This window comes from Pieris rapae, chromosome 18 (genome assembly GCF_905147795.1).
Source record: "Pieris rapae chromosome 18, ilPieRapa1.1, whole genome shotgun sequence".
Taxonomy (NCBI): Eukaryota; Metazoa; Arthropoda; class Insecta; order Lepidoptera; family Pieridae; genus Pieris; species Pieris rapae.
The window spans coordinates 7326373-7343511 of NC_059526.1; the positions used below are offsets into that span (position 1 = coordinate 7326373).

The 17139-nt window shown below is 31.3% G+C and overlaps 1 protein-coding gene across 2 annotated transcripts in view; it reads right to left on the reverse strand.

The window, feature by feature from the left end:
• The window catches only part of LOC111000599 (Down syndrome cell adhesion molecule-like protein Dscam2), a 51843-nt gene extending 35491 nt beyond the window's left edge, over positions 1 to 16352 (reverse strand). The window contains exons 1-8 of one of the 2 annotated variants that reach the window (XM_045632210.1): positions 16184 to 16352; positions 12845 to 12896; positions 5767 to 5822; positions 4361 to 4446; positions 3863 to 3954; positions 3162 to 3313; positions 1780 to 1870; positions 618 to 1026 (exon numbers count right to left, since the gene is read on the reverse strand). In XM_045632210.1, coding sequence (XP_045488166.1) covers positions 618 to 1026; positions 1780 to 1870; positions 3162 to 3313; positions 3863 to 3954; positions 4361 to 4446; positions 5767 to 5822; positions 12845 to 12896; positions 16184 to 16232 — 987 coding nt within the window. In that variant the 5' untranslated portion in view covers positions 16233 to 16352. Of the gene's footprint in view, positions 1 to 617; positions 1027 to 1779; positions 1871 to 2184; positions 2208 to 3161; positions 3314 to 3862; positions 3955 to 4360; positions 4447 to 5766; positions 5823 to 12844; positions 12897 to 16183 lie in introns of those variants that run through there. The other variant, XM_045632211.1, reaches the window with a different exon arrangement.
• Between the last annotated feature and the right edge of the window lie 787 nt (positions 16353 to 17139).

Consider the following 17139-nt stretch of genomic DNA (forward strand, 5'->3'; position numbering starts at 1 on the left):
TGAGATAAACGATTTGTACGCGGCTTCGGCAAGATAAGCGAACTTGCTCGACCAGTATTGCGTGTGGTGTGTTTGATATTCAAATCATTATTATTACAATGCTATAAACATATTATTATAGTTGTTTGATCGTCATAATTTTAATTTCTTGGTAGATTTTATTAGTTTATTTTACAAGATAGTACAGGAAGATTATCCTTCAATATAATAAAAAAACCTGTGGTCACTTGGCTTAGGCCTGTACGCGACAGTATACCAGGATCATGAATAGAGCCTAACCTAATGTAAACATATACCAAACATAATAACACTTTATCTACATCACAATAATACAAAACATGAGTAATGTAGGCTGTATTTACAAAACACAGATATGTGCAAATACGTTTTAAAAGAGGTTTTATTGCACCTATAAAAAAGAATTTAAAAAAAAGTCACGTCCATACATTAAATATATTGTAGACATCAATATTGAAAAAATAATTAAAACAGGATTTGACAGCTTAAAATGCGGGTATCGCACTTTAAGCCTCCTGCAAATGTGAGCGTCCATGGGCAGAGTCATCAGGTGACCCGACTGCCTGTGTGTATATAGATAAATAAAAAAAACCACTTACCTTTAAATGTGGTGGTATCTTCTTCCCGTCTTTCAACCATGAGTAATAAACCGGCGAATCACCACTCTTCAGGTTACAGTGGATTTGGACAATTTGTCCTTCTTGCAAATCGGGCGCCAGCATTATCTCCTCAAGCTGTGGGGCTTCCACGACTTGCAAATCAAAGGAGCGTTTAGCCATTTCTCCAGAAGGACTTTTCACAATACAGGCATAAGACGCACCGTTCTCGGCTTTGGAGACCTTACTTAAATTTAGGATACCATCACTGTTGACTGTGACGTCACGTTTTCTTAACTTTGGTTTCCGTCCATAGATTTCAATAGAAAGTTCCGTTTTGTTTGCATTGCGTTTGTAACGGTTCGTTTGTTCGGGCGTTATTTCCTTACCTCTGTACTCCCATGTGATTTCCCTAAAATGTGTTATTTATATTATTTATAAACAAGAAAAGATCAATGCACAGATAATTTCTTGTATATTTTGATTGATTTATTTGATCTTGAATTCATTACAAGTGAAAAAAACTAAAAAATGTTCTCTTTCTATTTCAATCAATCAATCAAAATCATTTATTCATATAGGTAACATGATGTACACTTTTTTATTACTTTACTATTACATTAACTGTCAGTTTTCAAATCAAGGGCGTAGAAGGGAAGAGAAGAACTGGCAATAAACTCTCCGCCACTCTTTTTAATCGCCATGTTTTTTTACACAATGTTTGTAAGGAGCTGCAACCATTACACCATATTCCATGTGACATCTTGAGTAATAAAGAATAAAAAAATAAATTAAAAACAAAGATTTGTCCTCTATCAGCAGGAGACATGGCGAAATAGGAGTAAGCTTTTACATACTGGTGGGAACAACACGAATATATGCTGTTGTTAAATAATTTAATATATTATGCTGTTGATGAAATAAGACAGATTTGCAATGATACGGTATCTTAGTGAAATGAGTATAAGATATTTTACAAACAAGAAAAATATTTATTTTAAAATTAAATTGCTTAGATCAAATTCACATTATTGTCATTACACTCTTCCATTGTACTTGTTTTTAATGAAACTTAGGAAAACACAATCAAAGTTTTGGTTAGCCGACGCCATAATGAGAGATTGAATTAGATTTTTTGATTAGATAAATATTATAAATTACATACCTGACAGGATATCCATAGTATGGGCATTTTAAGGTTACACTTTGTCCACTTTGGGCCTTAATCGGGGGCAGAGTGCGAATGTACGGTGGTCCTAAATTAAGAAAGAAAATATGTAGTAACTCTTCATACATACATACATATCTCTAAAATTAAAAAAGTACATAATTAAATATTCAGTTAGCCCTTTGGTAAGAAAACACAAGTATCTTTATTAAGCGGTGTCTAATTATAATGATGTAACTTTGTGCTTGATCGAAATACCTCTATTATTAATCGAAATGCATCATTGGTTTTGTATTTTCGTCTCTCTTGTTTTTTTTGAATTCCTTGGATATTCCAAGACGCTTCACGTGTGATTGACATTTAAACACAGTTGCTATAACGGTATGGTTACTATTCCAATACCTTCGAAACACGACCTATTCTGAAGTTCGTCTAACGTCGACTCCGGACACGGTTATAAAGAGTTGCAAGAAAATGAGGGTCATACAATTTTATCTACCCGCAAGTCATCAAAACGACCAAATTTTTAATCTTTTTAAAAACTGGGCATAAATATACTAGCTAATAAGGGCTAGCTTCACTTCGTTTTTTGACGAAATGATTTGCTATTTTAAAGAGATCGATTCTTCAATTTGGTTAATATTTGACATGACAACACTGTTTCTTTAGTCTATGCACATTTGATTACGATAATATTATTTGCATTGATACATCATCCACTGATAAAATTGTTGAGATTACTAAATTATATAATTTTATATCACAGAAGTATATTATATAGAAATATTAGCTTTCATGCAACTGATATTAACTTAGGTATTAAATACCTCGTTTTGAATATAACCAGAAATAATAAATCCACAAACAACAGTCAAGTATTAATAAGTCTAGTGTTATAACACGATTCACAAGAGACATATTGTCTTTGTTTTTCTGTCATTAGCGCTTCAATTAATTGGAAGTCTTTGATTTAGCAAATGGAGCTGAGATTCTTTGAAACAGAGAAGTAATTGATTGAAAAAAATGTAAAGTTTTTAATAGATGATGTCCTTAATCTACGAGATATATTTCCGATATACATCCCTATATTGTCCTTTTACTTTTAAAATATTGATGATTCCGAAAAAGAAAGTTTGCTCAGCAATGCAGTAGCGTTTTAAATGTAACAATTAAAAAGATATTGTAATTAGAAGCCACTTTACATCACAATGAGTTCACTAGGGCGGCGTCGGCGCAGGTAAATCGCAGGCACCGTTCTTATATAACAATATGTAAGTGTGTAAGCAGTGTTTTTTTTAGATTTTGACAGATATAGAAAATAAATACATAAATAATTATTTTTTGTTCTGTTATTTATTATTAAAAAATAATAAGTGTACCATAAACATTGACCCTGTCTTCGTGGCTGATGATGCTGTCACCATGATGAGCTACACAGGCATATCTTCCTCCATCATCAACCCTTATATGGGATATGTTCAGTTGTGTGACCACTCCACCGTCCGGTGCTAATGTCTGACCGATGACGTATCTAAAAATATTTTTCATGGAAAATGAGTCATGAAGACATTTCACTATACTACTGTCTCTTTTATTAGAGCCTAAACACAATTTGAAAAACAGAGACAAAATAGCACTTCAGTTAAAAGAGTGCAATTACAAATTTTGGTATTATGAACTATAGGAATATGAATGACTTACATATATATAGATATATTGAGAAAAATGTATGCGAAACTGTTAGGAAAAATATATATTATAATGCCTTAAAGTAAACATATAGCGGCACAAAATGTGTACTTTTATGGATATGTATATTTGATGTTTCCTACATGTTATCTATATTTGATATATTATATTTATTAGTAATATTTGCGGTAAAAGTATACGCTTTAACTCTGTCACTGGTTGTGTACTGTTAAACATGTACTTTATTTGATCCTTATGTACTACTCAAATAAGGGCATTTTTATTTTTATAATTCAATACAATTAGAAAATAATCTAAACTAAAAATAAAAATATTTATAAATTATAATTTGAGATTCATACAATTACATCCACAATATTGTAAAACTTACCTTGAATCTGTATTTGAGGATATAACTATACCGTCCCTCTCCCACACAAATCTTCCTGGATGAGTGCCACTTACAACACATTGCAAATTTACCTAAAGTAAGGAATATTTATTTTTCTCTCCATATATTGCGTATAAATATGTTAACACAAAAACGATAGTGGAACACAACTTGGAGTCTAACAAGTAAAAGTTTAAGATGTCTATTTCTTTGGCATTAATGTATACTAACTGTATGAATCGAAATGATTCCTAACGAAGACTTTAGCCAACCCTACGATAGTTTTAGTGTGTATTCATATACATAAAACCTCTATAATTCAAACGCTCTTTTGTTTAGTTCTACATACACTCAAGTTGCCCGCACAAAAGGGCCAACACCTCAGGAACAAATTAAAGTTCTATTCCTAAATTAAGCCATAAGCGTTGTTTTTAATAAATTGACTTAATTTTCCATAGAAATAAGTTTATTGTCTTAATGAATTTTAATAATTCTTACATCGACGCCCGGCATGACAGTTGTTTCGCTAAAATGTTGTGACATCATAGCTAAACTTCTTCTTAATCTGAAGACATTAAATGATCCTGGAACAAAAAGTTTAAGTTTATATACGTATAGGAGAACCTCTTTTGACGATCATTCAAATATCGAAGATAATCTATGGACATGCGATACTCTATGGTTGATTATTTAATGATTCGCATTCATTACGTTTTGGCGGGAGCTTCTAGGGGCGACGGGTGCGGGGAGGAGGTGAATTCTATGAATTGTATTATTATGAACGATTTTCGGTTTGAGTTTGTTTCTATTTATATCGTTTTTATACTCTCCCATCCTTTGATATAATCATAATCAAAGACTCGTTATTTTATATTGTCTATGTGGCGCCATGAAATACTTCAAATGGCGGGAGTTAGCAATTAAGTTCTTCCACAATTGAGCGATTTTTGAAGAGTGTACCAATTCTTAAAAACCCTCTGACTTAGAGAGTGTCCATGGGCAGTATCACTTACCCGTGAGCCTCATTCCCGTTTGCCCTCTGTTCTATAAATTCTTTATTAGCATAACTTTTTAAATATACATTTTATGTATACAATTTGTCTTTGAATATCTTTTACGTATTTCAATGGGTTTTAACCTGAACTTGAACTGTCATTTTGTGTTATTTCTTCTCTGAATTCTTGTCTTGCTAAATTGTTAAGTTTTCCCTCAGAAAATTAACTTGCTAACTGTTGTTTCTGGATCATCGGGATGCTTTAATTAATAGTGGATTTTAGTTATACTCTCTATGAACCGCTCGCGTACAACAATAGAAGATATGCAAAATAATGAAATGTTAATTGCTATATAACGAATGAATGCAATGAAATAATTGGAGAGAGTGCCTACGTCTGGCTCTCTCAGGGCGTAACTCCGACGATTTAGGAAATCGCCAGGCTTATAAAACTAAGAAAGTCTGAGCAAAATGTACAACCTTGGCTTGTACACTAATAAGAATAAAATTTTAATAGATCAAATATGTATATGATATTGTAGACTATACGAAATATTGATTTTTTCTTATATATTTAATTTACGTTTCAATGTCAGATATTATACAAGTGCTGGGCAGCATACTTCTTATTAATTTGCTATATTTGTTTGTTGTAGTATTGTTTGATGATTTGCTTTTTTTAAAAGAGTACCGAGAGTTTTTTACGTCGGCTTTTTTTCTCGGCCTACACCCTGTGTCTTCTTTGCCGATGAGTAGGGATGCCTACAGGTTCAAATTTAATGACGTGGAATAAGTGATACCTTGATGATCTTAAGTTCCAAAATAAACGTATTTTATTTTTTATAATTTTTTATTATTCCAGGACATCCTTTAAAGGTATAATGTGTATAGAAAAAGGTAAAAAACTCACCATCTATACTATCCGGTGGCAAATTTCTCTCGTGCTTCGCTGGAAAACTTATTGATCTGCAACAAACCCGCGAGCGTCAATTATTTTTAATGAAAACGTAATCGACACTCGCTTTGTGTATTTATTTTAAGCTTAACATTTAAAACATTTACTTAAATAAGACTATAAATCGTAAAACAGCGTTATAGGCACTTTCCTCCGTGCACCAAGGCGAAGCAGCTGCCTATAGAGCATTTCCGAACCAGTATTAATTTGGGGCCTTCAAGAAAAAAGCGTTCTATTTCTCGTAAACCATAGGTTTTTTTTCACGAGTATTTTTTTTTCTATAAACGATTTTATGTACTGTTATATTTTGTCTAATCAATGTTCTTGATTGATCAGGAGAGTGGCGTGATGATTGGTACCATCAGAAATAAAAGTACCAATTTCAAATCAATCCGTACGAGGATAAATTTTTTGAGCTCAAATAAAGCCATTTAAAAATATGTCTGACGTGTTTGCTTGTAGATTTTAAAATAAGATTCCATTCTTGGACGAAACAGAACACGTTAACAATTAAATGCGTTTTTAAAATTCGAATTAGTTTTTATTTAGGTATATACATATATATATCAAAAATAAAATATACGCACGAAGTCTCACATGTTTTTAGTAATAAAGGATTACTAGAGACTCATAGAATTTAGCAGCGATTCAAAATATCTACGTTATTGTTAAAAAGTCGGAATATAATATGGCATAATTTTCCAAGATCAGGAAAAATCTAATGAATATATAAAAAACATTTTATATACAAAATGAAACATCAATACATCCAATAATTTCGAGAGTCTATCAAATATTCAATGAAGCATGTGTTTATCTCGAGTTGATTGAAGTTAAAGGCGTCTTTGAAGTTGAATGGAGAGAAACTTATAAATATAAATGTAAGAATTTATTAGGTGCTCTCTGAATTCGTATTTGACTCGAGAAATAATTTACCCGTGAATTTGTATAATCTTTTTTTGTACTTAGAAGTCAATATAAATATTAATTATAATGAACCTTCGCTAAGATCCGAAGAACAGAAGTCTAACATCACCGATGGTCGCAAAACTCCAGACACTCCAAAATGGCACTGCCAGAAAAAAGAGAAAGTAATTTCTAAGCCTCAACAGTACTAATCTCAAAACAATTATAAGGATTGTCACGAGATAGTGTCTCCTTAATAAACATCTTTCTGTCCTAGGCATGACAGACAGATCCTTGTGTAGAGTTTGTTCCAAGATATTCCATTCCAACGTATGGAATGCGTGACTGGCTTCCCATCGAACAGAAATCCTCGGAGTAGTCAAGCGAAATGGCCAGAAGATTTCTGTGATTCTGGAAGGAGCTAGGCTTAGTTAGCCAGGACTTTACGAATAACTGACCAATTTCGCGTCTCAGTGCGGAAATTGAATCCGTCATACAATACAATCATAACAATGACAGCAAAAGGACTGTTTGTTAGTTAATAGTTTCTGGTGTTTTAAAAGTAACAGTAATTGGTAAGTTATTTACAAGCTGACCCTGGTAAAACTCCTCAGGCTGGAGCCACTTGATCAAGACTGCTCAACCATATATATGCTAAAACAAAAAAATGTGTAAAGCAAACAATTCATAAATTTTTAAGTACTTTGAGCTATGATCAAACTGAAATTCTACTAGAAGTAATAAAATAATAATTTTCACATAATATGTTCTTGTCATGTCAAACACCCTTTAACACTCACTAACACACGCATGCGTACCTTTCCCCACTATCACACACAAATACACACACACTCACATACACAATCCCTTACAAACTTCCTTTTTGTTATGTATATGACTAGCTATGGAATGGAAGCCTGGTTATCCATATTACAGGTTCATCACTAAATTCGAGGAAATCAAATCAAAATCAAATCAAATCTTTATATTAAGGTTAGAATAACTTTATTTCGCATATGAATTATGTACAAATATTCGCTTACTGAGAAAACATTATAAACTAAGATTAATAATAATTATTAGAACGCACAGATGTAGTTACTTATATAAAATTTACTAAACAAAAACAGCAATAAAAATGTAGGTAGACTAGAGACTAGAGGTATGGTATATTATCGTTATCTATAGCAACAAAGCCCGAACTTTTAAATTTTAAGTCTATTATCTTTATTAATATATAACAATGCAGCACATACCTAGTTATAATTTTACCTCAATATCGTAAACGAACACCAAATTAAATTTGTCAAAAGGCTTGAAGGCGAAGTAACACATGGTTAGGGTTGTCAATAGATTAATAATATTAATGTATATGTAATGTCTTTCAGTACTGAAAGTACCTTCAATATACTTTACCAAGCATAAATAACATATTTTTAAGCAGATTGTAAGATAGCAGTTAGAGATTTAATTGGTGTCTTACAAAGTTCTGCTGTAAAATTCAATTTGCTAATATAAGTTCATAACTTTAATTTGTTCTTACAAAGGTTACCTTATTAAGTTATCGGATCAACAAGTCCAAACCCGAAAACTGTATTTTTTTTTTGCCAACCCTACCTCGAACACCTCATCCTATTTTATGGGACCAATAAACAAACTTCATATACCCTTCTAGATAAATGTACTGATTTCAGTGTTTGCTCTCTGTATACATGAATTTTCCCTATATTCAGCAAATTTCATTATTTATTAAATACAAAATCTAAACTGAAGCTATTATTAGCGTTCAACTGATTACCCTAAAACAAAATGAACAAATTCAAATATACCCATGTCTAAATGGTAATAAAATATACAAAAATGTATCTCAAAAGCTCATTAAAACAAGTGTCTAAAATCTAAATCATAATAAAATATTAAACTGTGTCTAAAAACTTAATTATTTAAATGTCTAAATCATAACAAAGGTAGATTTTATATTGTTCCTGAACTTAAAGTTCAAACATTTTATCAAAAATACCTACTACTTCATGCTATATTAGAAAATATACGAAAATTATAATAGGTACTTTTATGACGTAATTAGGTCCAAAAGCGGATTTCAGAAGACATTTTTTTACCCGCTCCTGTAATAAAGGAATAACTTAGTTGAAAGCAATATTTAAAGGGTACAAATTTGAATACAGCAAATAGTAGGGGTACAATAGTGGCCTAAGAGTTTATGGCTACAATAAACAACCCTCATACACTCATGCCGAAGATAAATGTACTATTCCACCTGTTTCACGTCTACTATAGGTATTATTACCCTGGTATCTCATGCCCACTAAATTTACAATCAAACAACAAATAAAACATTTAAATTTAGAAAGCTACTTTTATGTATCAAAACATTCTAAAGTTTCCGTAACACTTAATTTAAACATAACTGCTTTTGCTTTTTGCAATACTTTACTGAATTTTTAATAGACTTCAATTTATTGTGCATCTGAGCAGTAAAGTAGTATCAGTGGAGAAACCTGGATTATGAAGGTGTCAATAGATTCGGATTTGCAGGGAATAAAAGGTAAATAATTTAATTATCACAAAACCAATCAATAGAAATAATAACGTGTATTTCCATTTTGAAGCCGGTTCATTTTTTAAAGATTTTATTACCTGCCTGACACGCTAGCATGCAATTATTGTTTGTAACGTTAAATGTGTTTACAGATATTTAATATTATAATTTTTTTACTTATATAAAACACAAAAATATTGTTATCTGTTAATATTACTACTTTTATTTATAACTTTTGTCTAATAAAAAACAAGTTTCAAAAAAAACATTAGCTCAAAATAATTTTACCTAGTTGATCAATACAGGTTACGAGTAGACTATAACGTTGTTCAAATATGAATAATGAATATGCATGCATCTGTGCGTAGGACATAATCTTGAAGGATATTTATCGTTATAAATTTATAACTTTTATCTATAGATATATACATATTCTACACTATTCCTGTATCTTTTTCATAAATTTCACTAGATTGGTACTGATGAGTCTTTGCAGTTTTACGAAAAAAAAATACGGAAATCAGACCCCACTGTGAAAAAAAAAACTCTACCTTAAGATTACCCTATATGACCCAATTTAGCACATTTTATAGGCATTCTGAAAATGTATTTTTAATGGCCATGGATAGCTCTGATATCTTTATATGATGAAAAAAACAATGATGCAGCTGATGACCAAGGCTAGCTGTGTTTGATCCATGGATTTTTGGCCTGTATTATAGTTATATGTACACGAACTATAGTGAGACCACTCTCATTTAGTCACTGGGGTCTAGTACATTCTTGGATGCTACAACCCTTTTTCTTTCTGGATTTTCTTTTCAAAAGGGGCAGGTGTGATTAACGCAAATAGAAAAAAGATATTGTGCTACTATACTACTACTGTGTTTGAATTTGTACCCTTTAAACATTTGACGTTTTTAACGATCACGGTTATAAACGAATCCTTTATCACACGAGCTTTGAACTTTATTTATTTATTTACACTTCGTTACCTTATAAACATACATAAAAAATCAGGTTACATAAGTTATCAGGCAATTGGCGAAATGTATATTTATAACAAATAATGTATATAAGAAAAGAACGCTTTATTTTGATTTAGACATTTATTTTATTAGGATTTAGATACACGAAATCGACGGCTGGACTAACAATGACTTTAATGGTCCCCCTCACATCTAAAATTTATTATACTCCAGATTATATCAGTTAAAACAACTGAATGTATTTATAGCCTTTATCAAAATCTGATTAAAAAATCGACCGATAAGCATATTGTGCCACTGACGTCATTTGGCAGTGTTCTTGGCACGGCTGCCAACTAGTGTAGATTCGATTCCGTTCGAGTGTAATTTATTGAATCAATGCTGTAGCCTATTTATTGCTTGTTACGTGGCCTGCGGAAAATCGGCCAAATATGGCGATTTCCTGGCGAACATTCACCTAATGTTTACGAGTATTGCTAACCGCAGTTTTAGCTGTAGCTTTTGGGATCGTATGATGTGGCACATAAAGCTGAAAAACAATATGGCCCATATTCTCCTTAATTTTAATAGTAGAACTTTACTTATATCCCGTTTAATAATTCCTAATGATAACTATAGAATTTAAGGATTGGGTTCAGAAAACTTGCCCATAAAGAAAAGTGTTTACAGTAACATATCCGATATTGTATGGGATACACAAGAAAACCTAGTTCTCTTTCTCCATAATAAGGAAGAATTTTAACGAAGTTTTTTTTTTTGAAACGGGCAGGAAGCTCACCTGATGTTAAGTGATACCGCCGCCCATGGACACTCTCAATGCCAGAGGGTTTGACACTTTTGCATAGTACAGTTTTATTACGTTAGATAGATAGTTAGATACGTGTTTAATATACAATACAAATGATATCTTGAAATTCCCGGCCTGGATTTTCAGGTAAAACATGCCCATAAAGATTAGTGATTCGTGAATTATATCTAGTAAGAGTGTATGAAACCTTTCCTACAAAATAATTCATTACTTCGTCAAAATACTGTCAACGCGTCTTCAAATTGCTACAAAGTAAGCAAAAGTTTATGCTTAAGTTGGCGAAATTAAACAAAGAACTTCGCAACAAACTTAGATACATTTTACTCACTTGAATGGACGTTTGCGTAGGATGTTAATTATACTGTCTCCCGAGAGAGTTAGTCAAAGTAATGTTATTAACATTGATTCAATTCAAATAATAAAGAGAATTATTTTTAACCTTAAAAATTTCGATTTTTTTTTATTACCCTAGTTTTTCTATCTGTGGACTGGTCAAGATTGCACCAATGGAGTTTCTTTCTATGTGCGCATTTAACATTTGCTCGAACGGTGAAGGAAAACATCGTGAGGAAACCGACATGTATTAGACCCAAAAAGTCGACGGCGTCTGTCAGCCACTGGAGGCTGATCAGCTACTTGCCTTTTAGATTTAAAAATGATCATGAAGATTCAGAAATCTGAGGCCAAGACCTAAAGAGGTTGTAGCGCCACTGATTTATTTTTTAATTACTGTTGACGTATCACCAAATAAGAAAATCAAACACCCCTAGTTCTTATGTAATACCTGAAAGGCCCCTTTATAGAGATACGTTTAAAGTATGTTTCTAAAACAATTTTAATTTGTTATATTTTGAAAAGGTTCCTCCTAATCTACACCTGATTCTACAAGATATAAGGGAACTGTTTTATTACCTTTCCCTCGTTATAATTATTTAAGCTTAATTACATGCGGTTAACCTTTTGGGTGCTTAATTTATTTCACGAGATTTTAGACGTTATTTTATTACTTAATGCGAATAACGAACAATTCACTTCCATTTGAATATCGTTGTTATGATATATTATTATGAATTAATGATTTATTTAGTAATGTTACAACTATACATATTAAAAACAAAAACACTAGACACACTAAACAAATCTATAACATTATTAAAAAAAACGAAACAGAAAACATATGTCAACAAAGTACATTAACAGGTTTAAAAAATATACATGTCCATAACTTTATTATAACATTTTTTGAATCTTTTATAATTTTATTCTTCTGATGTGCTGTATACAGTTTATAGTGTAGATGAGTTTCTTATATTACTTTTGAACAAAAAAAGACAAGTTTATAAAATTAAGGGCCTGTTTCACAATGTATGGATAAATGGTACTTTATCCAATATTATTGAATTTATAGCTATGCAACACATAAATTACCTATTCGAAAGATAAAAGTTCCAAAAAAGATACTTCGCATTTCATGACGTATAGCGCTATCTGACAGTCGTGAAACGCAAAAATACTACTAATTATCCTACCAATAAGTAATAAATAGCTTATTTAGAACTTATCCGGACATTGTGAAACAGGCCCTAAGAATAACAGTATAATTAATATCTAGATATCAAACGTCAGACATATGTCTATGACACTGATTATTCAACATACTAATTGTAAAAGTATTGAAACGAGGCAGGAGGGATCAACCCAAACAATTCTTCAGAAATAAAATATTTAAATAAGTTAATAATATATAATTTAAGTAGAAAATACTCTTACCTCACAGATACCGGATTGATCACTTCATCGTACCTATAGTGTGATGTTATACCTGAAATAAAAATTATTTATTGAACTTACATAATTTTTATGAAACTTAAAATTTTCTAATTATAATTTATCAATCTAAACTTACATTATTCTTATGAAACTTAAACTTTCCATATAATCATTAATCAAACCTACTAACTACGCTTTTTAAAAAGCATATTACAGAATAGAGGATTATATTCAAGATAAGAATGCTTGAAAACATGCTAGTTCTGCTCCTCTGCTCCATAGGACAATCATAGAGCCTTGACAAATTAAATAAATATAAAAAAAATTGGGTCCTGATCTAATATTTGTTATTTTTTGTTGTATAATACTACAAATGCATTATTTTATGTTAATCTTACACACTGTGTCATTTATTTATTTATTATTTTTAATCTTTCATTTATAACATTCGGTTTCGATATTTGTAAATATGTGAGGAACATGTATACTAACAATACAGACCTGTATAGTAATTTTATGCCGGGAGTACAGTGGCTTCACTAATAATTATTTTATTAATGTATACGAATATTGTAAATTCCTTGTTTAAATATTGTTAAAAGAGTAAGTGTGGAATTTCTTGGCCATTGATCTCCACACGAAAATACTTTTTGGAAGGGGCAACTAGAATCATCTTTATATTTTATTTAACGTTCAAAAGAGCCAATTTGAGTGGTCTAATTGGAATAAATGATTTGATATTGTTATAGATTTTCATTTTCTAAACATTTTTAGTATTACATAGTTATTAAATCATTAATATAATATGAACAATGTAATGTTGTTGTATGCATCTATATGCAATTCAATTTACCGAAGAACCTCGACAAAAGTCGCACAAAGTGTACGGGTCGTTAAAACTTTGACAATTACGCAAAGTTACACCTAGCGCCCTCCTAGAGTTATATTGTCGTCTGTTTTGCACAACTCTAGTGCTCTTTGTAACACTTGTGCGTACAGTGAAAATGGATTACGACATGTTTTGGTTGCGACTTTGGTAATTTATATTCTACATATGTAGATTTAAACCCGTAACACGTAATAAACTCAAGAACTGAACTGAATTATACATAGACAAAGATACTAGATACTTGCCATTATTTTCTGCATAACACTAACATCTTATAATGAAACTGTTGCACGGTAAAAATATTTACAGTTTTAGTATAGGTCAGGTTTAGGATTGTTTTTATAAATTTTTGAATCGTTTGGAAAAAAAATGTTTTTAAGGATTGTCAGGATACTGATATTTTCCACCTCACAAATAAGATGTGAGGAAGTACTTGAAGAGGCGGGAAGACTCTGTAGAATTAGGTAGTCATTTGAAACATTTAGTATATATTTATTGTTTCAAATCTTAAATTTCAGTTTTCTTTCATGTATCTTTGTCTATAAATGTACTCACTTGTTTTCCGTTACATATAATATATTGTTCATCTATGTAATCTATTGGCTTTCTGTATTATCTTAGTGTTTTGTATATTTTTTTTTATATAACGAAGCTGTAAGATAATTAATAATTAAATAAATAAATAAGAATGAAAATCGCCTCTGATGGAGAAAACTCGTCCGCCAAGGAGAGTGCGTGTGTGGTCGGTATTTGTATCCAAAAAAGTCTGAACATTGTTAATAGTTGTCTAGCCGTTAAAAGTGTGTGTTGTGTGTGCCAAAATCATCAATAAATAGTTATCTATCATAATATAAATTGTTTGCCATAAAATAACTTATGTGTAACAGTAACCATAAAACATAAAAAAGATCTGGAATAAATAAGACAACCTACGTGGTTATAAAATACAAACATTTGTTTTTGAAGTCTCTTTGAGACTAATAATAATAATATACTTATTTTATTTCTCACAAAAACATATACAATAATTGTCATTCTTCTTTGGAGCACTGCTATTGCTTAAGTGAGACTGATGCCTGTTAAAGGTTGTGCACCTGTGTTACAACACAGGTGCACAACCTTTAACAGGCATCAGAGGCCTGATGACCTGTAGGTCATCAGGCCTCCACCACTTCGGAACGACAAGACAATCAAGTAGTATTCTTATACAACTAATTTCATGTTTATAAAGAAAGTTGCAAACGTGACATTCAACGTGGATAATACAAATCCATTTCGTTAACAAAGCCATAATAATACATTTAAGCCTTTCAAGACAGTTTTCTTAACATCCCTTTTCATCTTAAGTTTTCGGTTTAAAATCTTCAATAGGTAAGATGCAACCCAGATAGCTGGGCTCTTGAGAGATGAGCTACCGTACTCACGGGATTAACATACTATTGTGGATTTTTGTATATTGCTTTTTTTATCTTGCAAAAGCAAATATTAATATTTTTTGTAATGGTTGTTGCATACTCTCCGAGACAAGTCACTCTTTCTTTTTATGTTTAATTGTTATGTAAAGGTTACATTAAGATTACTAAGACTTATCATACTTTTAAGTGATTAATTGATATAATAATTAATTTAATTGGTAGCAATACAGGGTTATCCACACCTGCTAAGATATTCGCTAAAAACGTTTCTTATTTTCATTAATAATTAAAAATTTTCGGACAAGGAAGTGTATATGTATTTATTTATTAACACTTCGTTACATTACAAATGAAAATTGAACATAGGTAAATAAAAAGGAGGACAATTGGTGGCCTTATTGCTTTCGAGCGATATCTTCCAGGCAACTACTGTGAAAGAAGAAAAAAACATGTATTTATGTTTGAAAATTTATTAAAAAAAACGATTCTATCTTATGCAAAGGTTATGTTATTTATTCACCATTATAGTTGTTTCCCTATATAGAATATTTTCAATTATTTTTTTTGTAAATGTGCGTGCGTGTTTACAGTGTTTGCCAGCATATGTTTTGTGCCTTTACAACATACAACAACGAACAACAAAATACAATAAATTTTCAGAACATATAATGGAAAACTGAAATTCATATTTCAAAATTTTTCTATTATTAAATTTGTATGTAATAGATTATTTTGTCACACGTTTAGTTTATATAGAAATTAGTCATAAAAATTGTGACTGGTGTCTACAGTTTGAGTAATTGCTTCATAGTCTAATATACTAGGTGACTTAAATAAATATCCATTCGTTTATTACGCTACCCGATGCGAGATGTATAATTATTAAATAAATATACATCTCGCACTCGCAATATATATAATATTTAATTTAATACAAGATGAAGTTAGTAGGAGCACATCATTATTAAGGTTGCGGCCTGTTAAATATTACTTTCTGAAATATATATCTTGGAACAATTTTTAACAATTACTCACCGGTTATTTTCACTAATAATAACAATAACGTCCATATAGTTCCATCCATTTTGAAACCATACAACGAACCGTACACCAAAAACAAAACACGAATTCTTTTTTCGAAAAAAGAATTAAAATTTCCAAGGTTCCATTTTCAAATTCGAAAGTTGCGTAAAATTCATCGCGATTTCCCGCTCTTTGAGGAGCACATCGCGTGCGGGCCCTAGGAAGTCGCGATTCATACTGAGAAGGGGATGTTATAATCCCCTACTATCTACATTGATATATTAACTCAGACTTCGTCGAGAAGAGTCTAGTGATTCTGGATGTTAATATAATATATTTCTGAGTTGGTTTCTTACGCCGTGTAATCAAGATACTCGATAAATATTGTTTGGATACAAAGAGTCTTAGAAAAGTATTTGTTAGGCATCGCTACGCATGTGCTACGAATACCGTTACGAGTGCTACGGTGTGATGTACCAGAACGTTTGGTGTCATAAAAAAAAACAATGATTAGAAGAAATATTACTCAAATAAATATGAGTCTATTTAGAATAAATTGTATAACTGTTATTTAGAAGTAAATTTATACAGTATTTTGAAATAAATTTTTCAACTAAGTTAGAAAACAGGTTTTGGCAGATTTCTGTATCCGTTTCGAAGAGGTATATTGTCTAATGGGCAAGTAGATGATCAGTTTATATGTCGTCTCGATTAGTGGACAACCCTGGCTCAAGCCTTCACACTAAACACACTACACACCTCAGAGGAGAGAATCGCTCTCTAAATATATAAGCTAAGACTTCTTATGCTAACACATAGTATATCATAGCTCATAGTAGGCAAAAAAGTGAGTTTGTATCGAGTTTCGATAGTAATGTATTCGTACAGATTTCACTTGCCCCTTAATACGCGAGAGCTTCAAGCATTTGAGGAGATCATCTTTATAGCCCCCGCTCGAAATATTTCGG